Source organism: Phascolarctos cinereus, unplaced genomic scaffold, assembly GCF_003287225.1.
Source record: "Phascolarctos cinereus isolate Bilbo 61053 unplaced genomic scaffold, phaCin_HiC Scaffold_726;HRSCAF=1367, whole genome shotgun sequence".
NCBI classification, from domain to species: Eukaryota; Metazoa; Chordata; class Mammalia; order Diprotodontia; family Phascolarctidae; genus Phascolarctos; species Phascolarctos cinereus.
In genome coordinates, this window is record NW_027556098.1 from 385,174,523 (window position 1) to 385,191,213 (window position 16,691).

The 16,691-nt window shown below is 50.0% G+C and overlaps 1 protein-coding gene across 1 annotated transcript in view; it reads right to left on the reverse strand.

Annotated features, from left to right (window-relative positions):
• LOC110198626 (chloride channel protein ClC-Ka-like) overlaps positions 1 to 11,381 on the reverse strand; it is a 30,359-nt gene extending 18,978 nt beyond the window's left edge. Inside the window, exons 1-11 of the mRNA XM_020973032.2 lie at positions 11,141 to 11,381; positions 9,862 to 9,970; positions 7,905 to 8,033; positions 6,510 to 6,638; positions 5,256 to 5,395; positions 5,068 to 5,145; positions 3,687 to 3,765; positions 2,715 to 2,840; positions 1,751 to 1,835; positions 1,394 to 1,495; positions 543 to 627 (exon numbers count right to left, since the gene is read on the reverse strand). Coding sequence (XP_020828691.1) covers positions 543 to 627; positions 1,394 to 1,495; positions 1,751 to 1,835; positions 2,715 to 2,840; positions 3,687 to 3,765; positions 5,068 to 5,145; positions 5,256 to 5,395; positions 6,510 to 6,638; positions 7,905 to 8,033; positions 9,862 to 9,964 — 1,056 coding nt within the window. The 5' untranslated portion in view covers positions 9,965 to 9,970; positions 11,141 to 11,381. The remainder of the gene's footprint in view (positions 1 to 542; positions 628 to 1,393; positions 1,496 to 1,750; positions 1,836 to 2,714; positions 2,841 to 3,686; positions 3,766 to 5,067; positions 5,146 to 5,255; positions 5,396 to 6,509; positions 6,639 to 7,904; positions 8,034 to 9,861; positions 9,971 to 11,140) is intronic.
• Positions 11,382 to 16,691: the final 5,310 nt, after the last annotated feature.

Consider the following 16,691-nt stretch of genomic DNA (forward strand, 5'->3'; position numbering starts at 1 on the left):
TGACCCCTGGCCACAGTGATGTTGACCTCTAAACTATTGGACCAATTAACTATCTGGGCTCTTCACATCCAGAAGCAACTGGTAGTACAATGCATAGAGTGCTGGTCCTGGAGTCAGGAAAACCTGAGTTCAAATCCAGCCTCAGACCCTTATAAGCTATGTGACCCTGGACAAGTCACTCCACTTCTGTCTACCTCAGTTTCCTCAATTATAAGAGAGAGATAATAAGAGCCCCTACTCCACAGGGTTGTTGTGAAGATCAAACAAGATAATATGTATAAAGGGCTGAGCACATGCCTGACACATAATAGGCACTTAATCGATGTTTGTTGCCTTCTCTTCCCCTCACTTGGCACTCAGCACTTGCTGTGTGATGTAGTTGGTGCCTGGGGGTCCTGTCTCCCCACCTAGACTGTAAGCTCTTTGAGGGCAGAGAGCCTAGCTTATACTTTCTGTAATAATGGGCTCTGGTGAGGTATAGGGGGGAAATCAATGGACTTAGATTGAGGGGATCTCACTCCACCACCTCATTTCTCTCTTACCCTGGAGGCCATGAATCGTCCCAGGCTGTGTGGGTAGGTGATGGAAGCCAGAAGCAGGGCCACCAGGGCTGAGTACACAGGCTTGCTGGAAGGGAGAGGAAGGAGGCCAGGCTCACCCCATGCTATCCCCTATGCAGGGGCCAGAGAGGGGATGCTGGGAGTGAGGGGCAGTCTTCCCATATCCTAAGGACTTCCCCTCTCAGGGTGCCTTCCATCTACTCTGTATAGATCCTGAGTCTGCTTCGTGCCGTTGTCTCTTCCGCTCCCCCTCTCATTTGAATGTAAGCTCCCTGAAGCCAGGAACTCGGTTTTTTGTTTTTCTTTGCACAGGGTTTGGCACACAGTAAACACTTAGTAAATGCTTGTTGCCTGGGTATGTTCCACCTCACCCCATTTTCCAGATCCCTGTATTTGTTCTCTTCTCCCAGTAAATGGAAGCTTCCTGAGGTCCCACTCTTTGTGACTCCATGGACCATGGCACCCTAGGCCCCTCTATCATCCACTGTCTCCCAAAGTCTGTCCAAGCTCATGTCTGCTGCCTCTATGGCACTATCTAACCATCTTATCCTCTGCCATCCCCTGTTCCTTTTGTCTTCCATTTTGGCCAACATCAGCATCTTTCCAAAGAGTCCCATCCTCTCATTATATGGTCAAAATATCTACGTTTGGTAGGCACTGAATCAATGTTTAGTGATTGATTGATCCTAGATCCTGGACGAAGGCCTGATCATCAGGGCTATGGGCTCAGAATTAGGGAAGGGGGGCCAGGTTAGCAGATGGACACTCAGGAAGAATTGTAGTGAGAAACACCATCCCCCCAACTCTCAAAAGCCCCTCATCCTGGTTCATACTCTGTTGCAAGCAGTTTTTTGGTAATCCAGTTTCTTCGAACAAACAATGCAAATCTGCGATGGCCGAAGAGGTAGGCACAGCTCACAATCCCACAGACAAACCTGGAAGGAGAGGGCAAGAGGAACCCTGAAGTCCAACTAAGATCCCCTCCCCCTCTCCCTGTCTGGAGGCCCCAGAAATAGCTCAACATGACTACCATTGACGTGTAGCTGTAGAGTCCAGGGTTCTTAGTGGAATTCCTCCTTGAGGAAAGGGGGGATTGGCAGGCCAGGGCCACCCTGAAAATGGGGAGGGCTGTGCCCAGCCAAGGGCCCACTCATCCTTCTGGGTCTCTAGCCCTTCTTGTATCTACTCACCCAAGTAGTATAAAGAAGAAGATTTCTGGTAGGTCAAAGGGTATATCTACTCGGAATCTAGTCTTGAAGAGGGAAGTGATGGTTTCTGGGGGAAAGATGGAGTAGAAAGGAAGCATACATCAGATCCTTAGCTTACTGTACATTTGCCCCCACACCCTGACTTCTCAAGGCCCTACAAGAGTATCTGCTTCCCCAATAGGAAGTCTCCAAAAACTCTTAGCCTGGCATTTAAAGCCTTATACAATTTGTCCACTATTGACCTTGTGTCCCAGTGTTCCCATAGAATCACAGAATCTCAAAGCTGGAAGGAACTTTGCTGTTATTCAATCATTTTTTCAATTGTGTCCAACTCTTCATGACCCCATTTGTGATTTTCTTGGCAAAGATACTGGAGTGGTTTGCCATTTCCTTCCCCAGCTCATTTCGTAGATGAGGAAACTGAGGCAGACAGGACTAAGTGACTTGCCCAGGATCACACAGTTAGGAAGTATCTGAAGCCACATTTGAACTCAGGAAGATGAGTCTTCTTGAGTCCAGGCCTGGTGTCATCTTAGAGGTTGTTAACTTAAACACCTGGACAGGTAACCCTCCTACTATATTGTAAAGAAGTAGTCATGTTTAGTATATGCTTAAAGAGTGCTAAGGATGGGGAACTCACTACCTGACTTTTACAAAGCACCCCATTCCTCTTGGAGTTAGCCCTAAGGGTCAGGACATTTTTCCTGACATCAAGCCTCAGTGGGCCTCTTTGTCACTCCCATTCATTCATTGCTCCTGATTTATTGCTCTACCTTCGGAGGCCATGAAGAACTAATTCAAATTTCTCTTCCATCTGCTCAAAGATGGAAGATGTCTCCCTAGAAACGTGGAGCAGAAACCCCTCCAGCAATCCTGACATAGACTCCTTGAGTTGTTTTTCCTGACAGAAAAAGTCCTCCTAGGAGGATGCTCAGATTCTACCCACCTTGCTCACTGTTGAAGACAGCCAAGAGCCGGAACATGAAGGCCCCACAGACCGAGGAGAAAAAGCCCCTCCAGTAATCCCAGACAGCAAAGTGGGAGGACATGACCTCAATGCTGAACAGGACCCCTGTGGCGGAGGGGCCAGACAGAACAGGCTCAGTGCAGACTTTCCACCAGACCTGATGGTTAGGGATAACCTCACCCTCACCACAGCTGGAGTTCCCAGCTACAAGAGGAACCCTCTTTCCCCCTTCCCCCACTCACTCCCAGACTGGACATTATCTGACCAAAAAGGACCTATATTAGCTCAAATCCCACCTTCTACAGGAAGCCTTCACTGATCAAGCCCTTTTCAGAGTGTAACAGACAGAGCCCTGAGCCTAGAGTCAAAAGGTATAGATTTGAATGATGAAGCCATAGATTTAGGGTTAGAAGGGACCCTGAAGGTCGTCAAATCCAACCCCATCATTTTACAGATGAGGAAACTGAGGCCTAGGGAGACAAATCTGGATTTGAAGTGAGGAAGATGAGTCTTGCTGACTCCAGGCCCTGACCTCTACACACTATGGTGCCACCTAGCTGTCCCTAATGTTCTGATAGTGTCTTACATTGTTTCCTGTTGGCTTTCTTGTCTCATCTCCCCCAATTAGATCATAAACACTTTAGAAGGGACTTCAACTTTCCTTCCTCCGTCTCCTGCGGAGGTTTGGGAATATGGCATGTGCTTAAGAAGCACATGCCTGTTCATTAGTTTGACTAAACCAGGACACAGCTGCCTGGATCCCAGGCAATGGGGCAGGGGCAAGAATTTGACTGTCCATGCCACCCTAGGGTCAGGAAAGCCCTGAGATGGGAGCCCATGGATGTTGGAGAGGAAGGAGTCTGGAGTGAGGGAGTAAAAACTCAATGGCAAGGTCCCTGGGCGGGGGCACTGTGGAACTCTGTTCTTCCCCTCCCCCCTTCCAGATCTCACCACTGATGGGTGCCCCAAAGACAGTGGCCGCACCCACTGCTGCTCCAGCCACCAGCAGCTCATTCTGCTTGATCTTGTTCTGAGAAGAAAGACAGACCATGAGACCTGGTGCTCCTGGGACTTTCCTTGCTTCGAAACACCCCCAGTTCTGAATGTCCCCCACCTTGGTTGCAAGAATCATTTAAAACCAAAGCTAAGAGGAATGTTTGTACTGAAGCTGAAGCTGAAATATTTTGGCCACATAATGAGAAGGGGACTCATTGAAAATACCCTGATGTTGGGAAAGATTGAAGGCAAAAGCAAAAGGGGAGGGCAGAGGGTGGAATGGATAGAAGTGTCATGGAAGCAATGACCATGAATTTGGACGGACTTTGGGAGACAGTGGATGAGAGAAGGGCCTGGTGTGGGGTCACAAAGACTCAGACGCAACTCAGCAGCTGAACAATAACAACAAAAGGGACTTCAGAATGTTGAATGTCCAGGCAGGAAGAAAACTTGGAAGAACACAAAATGTCAGAGCTGGAAGGGCCCTTAGAACACAGAATGTCAGAACTAGGAGGGCCCTTAGAACACAAAATGTCAGAGCTAGGAGGGCCCTTAGAGCATGGGATGTTATAGCTGGGAGGGCCCTTAGAACACAGGATGTCAGAGCTGGGAGAACCCTTAGCACACAGAATGTCAGAGCTGGGAGAACCCTTAGAACATAGAATGTCAGAGCTGGGCGGGCCCTTAGAATATGTTATGTCAGAGCTGGGAGGGGCCTTAAAACACAGGATGTCAGGGCTGGGAGGGGCCTTAGAACACAGGATGTCAAAGCTGGGAGGGCCCTTAGAACACAAAATGTCAGAGCTAGGAGGGCCCTTAGAGCATGGGATGTCAGAGCTGGGAGAACCCTTAGAACACAGAATGTCAGAGCTGGGAGAACCCTTAGAACATAGAATGTCAGAGCTGGGCGGGCCCTTAGAACATGTTATGTCAGAGCTGGGAGGGGCCTTAAAACACAGGATGTCAGGGCAGGGAGGGGCCTTAAAACACAGAATGCCAGGGTTGGGAGGGGCCTGAGAACGCAGAATGTCAGAGCTGGGAGAACCCTTGAAACACAGAATGTCAGAGCTGGGCGGGCCCTTAGAACATGTTATGTCAGAGCTGGGAAGGCCCTTAGATCCTTAGAATCAAGAAAGTCACAGCCAGGAAGGCCCTTAGAATACAGAATGTCAAAGTTGGGCAAGACCTCAGACTATTATGATCCAGCAGTTTACCTGTGATATCCCACTTTCCCAATCTTTCCCAGACTCTTCAGCTAGAGCCCAGGGATTTTTGGAGCAGAGAGCCAAATCCCTGAGAAGATGAACGTTGAACCACCCAAAACCCTAGACCTTACCTCATACTCTCCAAGGGCTGAAACTCGAACTTTGCCCATGTAGGCGGCAATCATGCAGCAAATATGTGTGAAGGGGCCCTGGGAGGAAGAAGGACTGGATGAGCACACCCAGGCATCCCCACTCTCATTCCAGAGGCATATAAATGGTTCTCTGCCCTCCTGTCCATCCCTACCCTCAGGGCACATACCACTTTGCCAAGAAAGATGGTGCTGCCAGATGCCAGGGCACAGGCAAGGCCCACCACTTTAGCCCCAAAGTTCTTGATGTCCAAGTAATCCTCCAGGACTACACCAGATAAAATGACCTTCATTTCTGAGATTCCAGAGCCTAAGAGCAGGGAGAATGTGAGGAGAAGAGAGGCAGGTGGTTTTATTGGGCCACGTGGGGATCAACAAGTCTGGACACTCCTATCTACTGATGATGTACCTGTGATAAAAACTGGTAGGGCTTAGGCTGGTATTGGCTAATTCGCTATCCTCCCCCGATCTCCCCCCATCCCTGAACCAACCCATAAGCACAGAAAGGCTGCATGATGTGGGCTCTGGAATCCCAGGACATGTCTTCAAATGCTACCTCTAATACTTGACCACTCTGGCCCTCAGTTTCTTCATCTGTAAAATGAGGAGGTTAGACCAGTTGGCCTCTGAGGTTCCTTTGAGCTCCATAGCTATGGTCCTGTGGTTCTATGATCCATCTCTCCTCACTTCACAGATGAGGAAGTTGAGGCCCAGAGAGATAAATGACTTGCCCAGGATCACACAAATAAGAGGCAGAGCTATGATTTGAATCTGGGTTCTCTGACTAAATTATTCTTTCTGTGAGGAGATCCAGGGCTTCCCTCATTGGTAGCTGCCACTTGGTCTCCTTTATTTCTGCAGCTTTTTAACCTCACACCCCAAGCTAGCACATCACCTTAGTCAGCGCCCCTCCCCAAATGCTGTCCTATCATGGTAGATATATGTAAAAAAAAGTCAAGAGACCTGAGTGCTAGTCCTGGCCCTGCTACTGATTCAATATATGATATTATTTTGGGCAAATCTCTACCTCTCCACTTCACTTTCCCCATCTAAAATAGGAGATAATGTTATCAGTACTTCATTGAGATGAAGTATTGGACAGCACTTAGAAAAGTATAAACCAATACAAAAATTCAAGACACTACCAGTGGAAAGATAGCACAGGTTAAGAAGGAGCATGAGCTCCATTGAGCATAAAATCAGGACATGTGAATCAGGATCCTAGCTTGAACATTAGCTGTGTGACCATGGGTAAACCACTAATCTTCCCTGAGCCTCAGTTTCCTCTTTTGTTTTTAAAAAAAGCTTATCCTGCCTTCTTCACAGAGTTATTATGAAGAAAGCATTTTGTAAAGCCTGAGAATTCCTATTACTGTTATTATCTTTCCCCCCAGAGAACAAGTACTTTGGGCCATAGTTCTTACCTCCAGAGAAAGGGGTGATACTCTGGGAAAAGCCAGTGGAGAAGGAGACCAAGGCTATGGGATACACAGTCCAAGACAGGTAGCGGAGAAGATGGTTGTCCCCAATTTCTCGATACAGCCACATGTGCGCTAAGAGAGGACCATGGGAGTTGCAGGGCCAAAAGGCCTCGCCAGCCTCCAGTGTAGTGTTGGGAAGACGCCCTGCCTGCCATTCTCCATAGAATGAAGCTCCTGGCTTGAGTGGGTGAGTCAGTGTTAAGAGCCACCAAGGAGAGGGTAAGGTTGGGGTTGGGGACAATGGGTGGTAACCAGAAGGTATGGTCAGCTTCTCACTCAAGATGGGGGTGTTTGCTGATGACTTCAAGAGCAACTTTGAGCAAGTCACTTGCCATGTCCAGGTCTGTTTCCTCCTCCACAAAATGGAGGAATTGACAACTTTGGACATTCTGTGTCCTAAGTTTACAGAGTCTTTGGGTCAATTAGAGCTTCAGGGGTCAGTTAGTAAAGCCCCTACCTGGAGAGGAATTTCCCCTACAACATCCTGGGCCTAATGGTTCACCAACCATTGTTTGAAGACTTCACTACCTGCACCTCCCAAGGCTGCCTATTGTGCTTTGGCACAGCTCTAATGGTTGGGAAGTTTTCTTTACATTGAGTCAAAATCTGCTTCATGAACTTTCAACCACTTTCAAACTTGTTCTGTCCTGTAGCACCAAACAGAATAGATTGAATCCCTTTTCCATTGGACAGCTCTTCTAATACTTGCGGACAACTATCCTGTCCTCCCTAAATCTTCTTTTCTCTAAGCTTCTCAATCCTAGTTCCTTCAAACTCTTCTCCCATGATGTGGTCTCCAGGCCTCCTACCACCCTGCTTGCCTTCTTCTGAATGTGACCAAATTTGTCATCATCCTTCCTATCATCTGGCATCCAGAACTTAAACCAACAATAGCCTGCCTCTCCCCCAACACTCACACAGACAGACTGTGTCCAGTCAGAACAGAGTGGTCCACTAACATTCTAGATTCTAACATTCTCTGTTCTGAAGTCCATCTCTGCTCTAACATTCTGTGTACTAATGGCCCTTTCAGCTCTGACATTCTCTGTTCTAAGGTCCCTCCCAGCTCTGACATTCTCTCTTCTAAAGGCTCTCCAAGATCTAACATTCTTTGACTCTGAACCTTCCATAACCATTCTTCTGGAAGAGAATGGGGAGGATTTTCCATAGGGAGGTAGATAAAAGGGGAGAGAAAAAAAGATGGGAAAGCGGATATGGCACTTCTCCCCATGCCAGGCAACCCACATGGCATTGCTGATGCCCCTGGGCTAGAACCTCCCCATCACTCCAAAGATATAAAAGGACAGGGCAGCTCAGGCTGGCAATGCCCATAGTTACCATGGCTGACTCTGGAGACAACAAAGTTCATGGTGAAGCTGATGAGACCCATGAGCACTCCTAGGCCAACCAAGAAATACCAGTCTTCACCCACCCGGAAGAGCTGTCTCTTCACTCTCTCCAGGATGCCTGCCAAAATGGAAGAGGCAGGGTGAAGATTAGACCATTTAGGTTGTAGGGATCTGTTGAAAGGCATTAGCCTGGGCTGGATTAAGAATGAACCCCCATCAAGGGGCAGCTAGGTGGCGTAGTGGATAGAGCACCAGCCCTGAAGTCAGGAGGACCTGAGTTCAAATCCGGCCTCAGACCAAACACTTGACACTTACTAGCTGTGTGACCCTGGGCAAGTTACTTAACCCCAACTGCCAAGAACCCCATGTCAGGGCAGAAGTTTGGCCAGCACGAGACTAATCAAAGAGGGAGGGAGGGGGAAGACCAGAGAAAGTCAGGACCAACTTGGCACAGCCTGCCAACCTCAGGGCAAACAGGTGTCCAGCCTCAGGTTGGGAAGAGACAGTGGGTATCGCTGGAGAGAGCAGTGTAGTGAGGCATGCTGCCAGCAGAAGATGGCGCAGCAGCTGGCCCCATGCCAGGGCAGATTTCTACCCAGCCTCAGCTCTGAAAGAGCCAGTGAGCATGAATGAAGGGAGCTAGAACCAGACAAGGGCATGCTGCCAGGTTGAAGAAGATGGCATGGGGAGGGGGTGCTGTGCCCAGCTAGCCATGGGGTTATGGTTGCATGAAGATAAGTGTGGCCAGCTACTTCTTCCCTCCCTCCCGGAGAATTGCTGTGATGGGTATTTATAGCCTGGTGAGGAAGAGGGAGGCAGGCCCTCAGTGTCAGCTCCTGCTTCTCATAAATATCCTGCCACTCTACTGCTCAGAGCAAACAAGGAAGCAAAGCCTACCCCCCAGGTGGGTTCCAAGACCAGGGACTGGAGATAGGGCTCCAGTGACCAGGCAGCAGACAGAAGGAGCCTCTACTCACCCCAGGGACCGGGAGGTGCCCCCTTCTCCAGGCATGCCTCCAACCCCTGTCCTGACCCTGAGCCCTGGGCTAAGTACCTGGCACTCCCATCCACCAAAGACAAGCATCTTCCCCACCTCAGCGTCCAACAAAGACAGAGTCCCCAGGGATGAGCTCAACTCTCCAAACACTGTACCCCTCGGCACCAGTTCAGAATCATATCTGGCATTCACTGTGGGGCCCCCCACCTTCTTAGCCTTATGTCCTATGACCCCCTTACACACACACACACACACACACACACACACACACACACTATACCCTCAGGTTATCCTCTACACCCAGAATACTGTCTAGACAGAATACTGTTTGCCACCAGACCTCCCCAGATAATGGATTAGTACAAGTGGGTGAGGGGGTAGCCCCTCCCACCACACTGTGGTGCCCACAAAGTCTAGCCAAAGGGGTGGGAGCCCCAGGCTGAGTCTCCCAAGGCAGGCAGTGGAGGGAGGGGTAAAGGTAGGGGGAGGCACAGGTGAGTGGTGGGGGAGGGGCAGGGAGGCCAGAGAGCACCTGACTAAAGGACAGAGAGTCCTGTGACTCCCTCCCTGCTCTTGCAGGCAACAGAGGGAAGCTGGGGAGCCTCACTTCTCCCCATTCCCAGGAGATGCTTAGCAGTGACAGTGCAGGGGGCAGATGAAAGGGGGCTGGCAGCTCGCCCATCTGTCCAGCTCAGGGACTGAGATTACAGGCTGTGTCCTAGGGGAGGGACTATTTTTAGGGGCTGAGGTGGTCTCAGATAGAGAGAGAGAGAGGCCACTAAAAAAGGCAGCAGGGAAGGGAATAAGCTGGAGGGGGAGGGTAAGAGAAAGGCAAGCTGGGGAAGAGAAGTGGCCAGGTCAGGGAAAGAGACAGAGCCCAGATACTCCATGACCCTGCCCCCTTGCTCCCTTGGTGAGCAATGGAGTTTGGCAGGCAGGGGCCTCTCACCTCTGATTCTGCGCTGGGCTCTGGGGCAGGGACCCCAGAGCTCCTGTAAGGCCACAGGATTCCCTGAAGACCCCTCATGAAGTCCCACCAGATGCTCCATCATAGGGCCCTGTGTGGAAGAGACAGGAGGACCCTGCTGGACAGCCCAGCCCCTCCCTATGGCCCAGAGAGTTGAGGCCTTCCTCTTCTGATCTGGGTGGGCTCTCTCTCCTAGTAGTGACCACCCACTCACATCCCACCCCCCAGCATCATGCAGCCAGTGTCCAGCCTGAAATTCAGCTCAGAGGGCTCAAGGAGAAGTGGAAAGAGAATCAATTTGGCTCCCTACTGTGCCTCTCGCCTCAGTTAACGCCTCTGGGTCTGAGACCCTCATGGGAAACATGGAGTAGATCATCTCTAAGACCCCTTTGACTCAGACATACTCTGTTCTAAGAGCCTGATTCCTCCTTCCCCAAGGCCCATTTCAAATCTTGCTCTGATGAATGTGTGTGTATACAGAGGAGGATTCAGAGCTGAAAGAGAGATGGGGGAATGTGTGTGGGGGGGTGTTTGTGCGTGGTATGTGCATATGTGGTGTGCGTGTGTGGCATGTATATATGTGAATGTCTGGCATGTGTGTGTGGCATGTGGTGTGTGGTATGTGTGTGTGCATGTACGGGCCAGTCATCTCTGGGAATGTGTACCTGAGTGAGTCCATTACCGTGTGGTATTTCTGTTACATGCCTTTTTCCTGTATGTGTGTGCAGTGTGTCTGGGAGCAGGCTTTAGGAGAGTTCTCTACCTATGTCCCTCCAGCCTGGCAGCAGGAAAAGCAGCCATCACACGCAACATCCCCCAGACCACCCAACCTCCCTGGGCCCCTCTGCCTCACCAGCAGGCATTGGACCTCCTGGCTGTCTCCGGCCACCCCACGTAGCCCCTGGGAGCAGAAGGAGGGTTACAAGGGAGACTAGATCGGGTCCCTGAATAAAAGGAGACACTCCCTTCTGCCCAGAGCCAAGCTGTGTGTGTTGGGGGGAGAGGAGCAGTCAGTGCCCGGGCAGTACCTACTAAACAGTTCTGCCCACCTGCCATTTAATCCCTATAAGACAAGCTGGCCTTGGGTTGGCCCTTGGCTTCCAGGCTTCTTTCCATCTCTCCTCCCTCAGCAACCCAAAGAGAAGAAACTTGTTCCAGAACTACAATGATAGGAATCACAGCTGGAAGGGAAGCTAGATCTCACCTGGGCCAGCTCCTTCATTTTATGGAGGAGGAGAACCAGAGAAGGGAAGGGACTTACCCAAGGTCACAAAGCTAGGACACGGGAAAGTAAAGAGTCCAGTCCAAGTGCTCTGATCCCACCAGCGCTCTTCAAACAGACTTCCCCCCGAGACTGCTTCACTCCCACAGACACACACACTATTCCACAATGCTCCACAAACTATCCAGACTTCCCCAGAGATCCTATTTGTTCGGGCCCCCCACATCCAGAGGGCCACCTCTCATCAACTCACTCTCGTCCTCCCTCTGCCCTCACAGACCTTCTGCTCTGAGAGTCTCCCCCTCTGGCTCAGCTGCACCTGGACAGGTGTGAGCTCCACCAATCAGCCTCTTCCCCCCTCTGCCCCCCTCCCCAAAGCCTGGAGAGTTTACAGTGGCTATTTAGAATGTCCTTGACAAGTCAACCTGAACAGGACACACCAGTTACTTAAGGCATGGAGGGAGGGAGGTAGAAGTAGGAAGCCGAGGGTCCAGCTCATGGCTTATTAGGCCCCAGCCTCCTCCAGAAGGCAATGAATCAATGAGCCCAGCCAGCCCACAGAGACAATCTAAGGTCTGTGTCTGGTGCTGAGAAGCTGGCATCAAAGGGCTCCATAATCCAGTTCACAGAATCAGAGATGGGGGAAGGGGCAGGTTTAGAGATCCTCCAGCCCATCTCCTCCATTATACAGAGGAGGGAACTGGGGTCTAAAGAAGGGAAGAGATTTGTCCAAGGTTACACTGGGAATTAGCAGCAGAGCCCCGAAATTCTAAGCCAGGGCCTCTGGCTGGAGATGCAAGTGAGGGACCTTTGTTTGCATGATGATAGCATCATTTGGCTCACAGCGTGGAAGAGCAGGGAGCGTCCTTAGAATATGGAATGTCAGAGCTGGTAGGGCCCTTAGAACACAGAATGGCAGAGCTGGGAGGGCCCTTAGAACACAGAATGGCAGAGCTGGGAGGGCCCTTAAAACACAGAATGTCAGAGTTGGGAGAGGTCTTGTAACAGAGGATGTCAGAGGTGGGAGAGACCTCAGATATTATTTAGATGGTTGAAACTTCTTTTCATCAATACTAAATCCACATTTCTTCAGCTCCTCCCCACCCCCAATACTTCTACTTCATTGTTCTGAGGACAAACAGAACAAGATTATCTACTCAGCTCAAAGGCCAAATGCTTCTCCCAAGTGGGCCTGAACCAGATTAAAAAGTAGTTGGGAAATATTTAACAAATAAACAAAACTGCAGTAAGACATAGACAATATTACATTTCAAAACTAAATCAATATGTGATGGTCGGGATCCTTATGTGCAAATCAGTGGCCCCTGTTGAATTTGACACCACGGATTTACATGTTATTGTTCAGTCATTTTTTCAGTCACGTTCAGACATTTGGGGTTCTCTTGGCAAAATGCTGGAGTGGTTTGCCATTTCCTTCTCCAGCTCATTTTACAGATGAGAAAACTGAGGCAAACAGGGTTAAGCTACTTGCCCAGGCTCACTTAGCTAGTAAGTGTCTGAGCCTGGATTTGAACTCAGGAAGATGAGTCTTCCTGATTCCCACCACAGTGCTCTATGCACTATGGTGCCACACCCTGGGTTCCAGGACGGGCTCTGACATTTCTACATGTATGATCTTGGGCAAGTCACCGCCTTCCTGTGGGGCTCAGTTTCCTCATCTACAAAGTGAAGCAGGTAGACTGGATGCCCTCTGAAGTCCTTTCGAGTTCCAAATCTAAGATCCTATGGCAATAGCATCCTATCAACTTTCCCCTCTCAATGCCGCCCAGGTCCCATTAGCTTTTGAGGCTGCCATATCATCCTTTGGACTTCTCTTGAGCTTGTTATCCATCAAAACCCCCAGATTTTTTCCATAAAAACTGCTATCTCCCCATGCTTTCCCTGTATTGTCCCAGTGAAGGTGACTTCTTTAACCAAAGTGCAGCAGTATCCATTTACTCGCTATAAAATGTCGTATTTTTCCACTCAGCCCAGTGTTTGAGCCTGACATGTTTTTGTATCTCAATTCTGTCCTCCAACCATCACATCCTCACTTTGAGTCATCTGTCAACCAGTCAAGGACGACATCCATGCCTTTGGCCTCGTCTGACATTAAACACCACTGGGCCAAACTTGGGTCCCTGGGGCGCTCCATCAGGAATTCCCCCCGGGCTGTTAATGACTCTCTGGGCTAGGTCATCCCACAAGCTCCAAAGACAACTTCCTCCAAGGCTTTCAAGCCCGCCTCTCTCTGGCTTATCTACAAGCACAGCATTAGAGAGACCTTGTCTCCTGGCTCCAGGTCCAATGCTCTCCCCTGTACAGCACTGTGCCTGGTACACAGTAGGTGCTTAATAGATGTTTATTAACTGACTTATAGCTCACGCTGCCATAATGCTTTTAGTAGCCTTGCAAAGCATGTTACATGCACGGCCTTTTTTGAGACTCACAACAGCCCTGTGAAGGAGGGGTATTATTATGCCCATCATATAGACAACTCAGGGTCAGAAAAGCAAAATGGCAAAGTCAGTCTAGATCTCTCTTTCAGGGGTAGCTAGGTGGTGCAGTGGATAAAGCTCTGGCCTTGGAGTAAGGAGGACCTGAGTTCAAATCCAACCTCAGACACATGACACTTACTAGCTGTGTGACCCTGGGCAAGTCACTTAACCCCAATTGCCTCATCAAAAAGCAAAAAAAAAAAAGAGTAGATCTCCCTTTCAAGGTTGGGGGTGAATAGGAAGGCAGAGGCATACAGTAATGGAATGGATTTGAGGTTAGGCAATCATTATGTTGTAGAGCTACTAGGGTCACACAGGTCAGATCAGAGATGGGAGTCCAACCTAGTCTTATCATCAGGCTGCATGGCCTCCTACCTAGAAAAGTCCCACTAACATGACAATGTATGAAGCACTCAGAATCCATTTTTCCTTTGCTATTCACAGTTATCCCATGAGGTAAGCAGGGGAGGTATTACTATGATTCCCATTTGACAGACGAAGAAACTGAGGCCCAGAGAAGGGATGTGACTCACCTACGCTCATACAGTGATCAAGTGGCAGAGCTGGAGCTCAAACACAGGTTTCCTGACTGCCAAGTCCATATTCCTGGCCCTTCCTCTAGGTCATCATCAGCCTCAGCATCTGAATCACTGGCTACAGTGGAAAGTGTGCTTAGACATGGAGACTGAGAACCTGAAGTCAAATCTTAGCTCTGACACAAGCTGTGTGACCTTGGGCAAGTCACTCAGTGCCTCAGTTTTCCCATCTGTAAAATAAGGGGGTCAGACTTGATGACTTCTAAGGCCCCTTCCCTCTCTCAATCTGTGACCCTATGATTCTAACGAATGGCTAGAAATGAGGTTCTTCTAGATACCCTGGGGGATATCAGCTCAGTCTTAATCCTCCTCCTTCGGATTCCCTGTGTTCTATGAAGCTTGCTCTCCCCAGCCTTCCTCTTCTGTCTTTGATTGTGTGTGGGGGGGGAGGCAGGGAGCCTCTAGGCCTGGGTTGCTGGGATGGAGGAGGCTATCTGTGCTAGGCACACTGAGGGGAACAGTGGTGCCTGGGATTGAGGTCAGGCATAAGGGCTCTTCCTCTAAGAGGTCAACCTCCGGGCTGGGCAGGAAGAGCTAAGGCATATGTGTACCCCCGCCCCCCAATTATTCTGGGAGACTAGGAAGAAGAGGGACAAAGGGAACGTCCTGGGTGTGCCAGCCAGTTGGAGCTATAGGCTAAGACAGTTGCTGCCAGAGGCAGGGTTTGGGCTGTCAACAGGAGAGCCTGGGGCCTGCCAGCAGATCCTGTTACTGTATACACAAGGAGCCAATGAGGGCAGGGGGGCCAGGGAGAGGGTGAGGCAGAGAGAGAGGGCTATTCTTTTCCCTCTCAGCATCTAGGGGTCATCACAGCAGTAATGGGGGTATGTTGGGGGTCATGGAGGTTATCATCATCACATATCAGAGTTACCAGGGTCCTTCCTCCTCTTGAAGGAGCTGCAGAAGCTGCAGGGAGCAGGGGTGCCCCTGATGGATATTTCCTGAGATTCCTGCTCTCCAAGCTTGGCTGAACAGGTGGTCAGGTATGAACTCCCATGGCTGGCCTCATGGGCTCTGTCATATCAATCCTTGGTTCTGAACAGGTACAGCTCTAGGTAGGGGGAAGAGTTCACAAATGGAGTCAGGCTTCTGGTCCCACTGGGATGGGTGACAACATTCCTGTGGGCACTCGGTATTAGGTATCCAGCTCTGGCCCAGTTGTAGGCTTCAGCTGTGCTCATTTGGGCACTTAAATGGTCACTAAGGTCCCTTCCAGCTGGGTTCTAAGGTCCCTGTCAGAGCTGACATCTTATGATCTAAGATCTCTCCTGCTCTGACATTCTATGTTCTAATGGCCCCTCCCAGCTCTGCCATTCTCTGTTCTAAGGACCCTTCTACCTATAACTTTAAATAATTCTGGGACACGGGTTCTGACCAAAGGCATTGGTATAAACTGGGTGACCTTCCAAGGCCCCTTGGAACACAAATTCCCAGCATATGTGTCAAAAATCGAGAGATCTAGTTCAAGGGGAAGGAGAAAGAGGGAGGGGGGCTGTCCCTTCCTTGGGGCTGGGCAACATAATCTGTCACCCAGGAATGGTGACTCAGGGCCTTGCCACCATGACGGTGTGTCTGCATTTAGCTGGACAGCTCCTGTTTCCCTGTCTGGAACCTTATTCCTGGACTACTCCTACCCACCCCCTTTGCACAACCCCTTCCCCTCCATCACTGGCACAGTTCTGAGAACAGTGAGTCAGACTCACCCTGGACAGTGAAGAATCCCTGGGCTAGATCTAGGGAAGAGGGGTAGATGCCGGGAACCCCTAAGTCCAGTTGGAGCAGAGTGGCCTAGACTCCTGCCCAGCTGGTACTCAGCTGGCAAGGGAAAAAGTATAGGCTGGCCCAGAATGTCCTCCCACAGGGACCCCTGAAGTCCTTTTTTTGCCCCATTTGGCCCCTCTCCATCCCTGCCCCTCACCCCACCCCCAACACTGCATCTGGAGCCGGCAGATGTGTCTAGACCAGCCTCCTCCTCTGTTGGATTAGGGGTTAGGAATCAGCTCACTTCTAAGATTTCTCCCAGCTCCGTCATTCTCTACTGTGAATTTCTTCCTACCTTTGCCATTCTGTGCTCTAAGATCCATTTGAGATATAAACCTTATCATTCCATTATTTCCTTTCATTCTCTTTTGGCTGTGGGGCCTGCTTTGTGGCCTTGTCAGCCCCAGCTACAATCATCCATCCCCACAGTCTGATGATGCCTCATGTCCAGAGTTCCAGATGAAAACTGGGAGTATTAGAGGCAGAAAGGTTCAGTCCATGCCCTCAGAGCATCCCCAGTCTGAAGCAGGGGACCCAAATGCTGTCCTAAAGAGCAACTAGTCTCCAAGGGGGACACAATAACTGCCTTTCACGGAGAGCCCCTTCCCTTGGGGTCTGTTGGAAAAATCCCATTTCTGCCCCCAGAAAACTCCTGGACAACAAGAGCCCACGAAAGTCTGAAAAGGGAGAGATCCATGTGGATGGCAGTAGTCTCATTCCTGGAAGAGGTAGGCT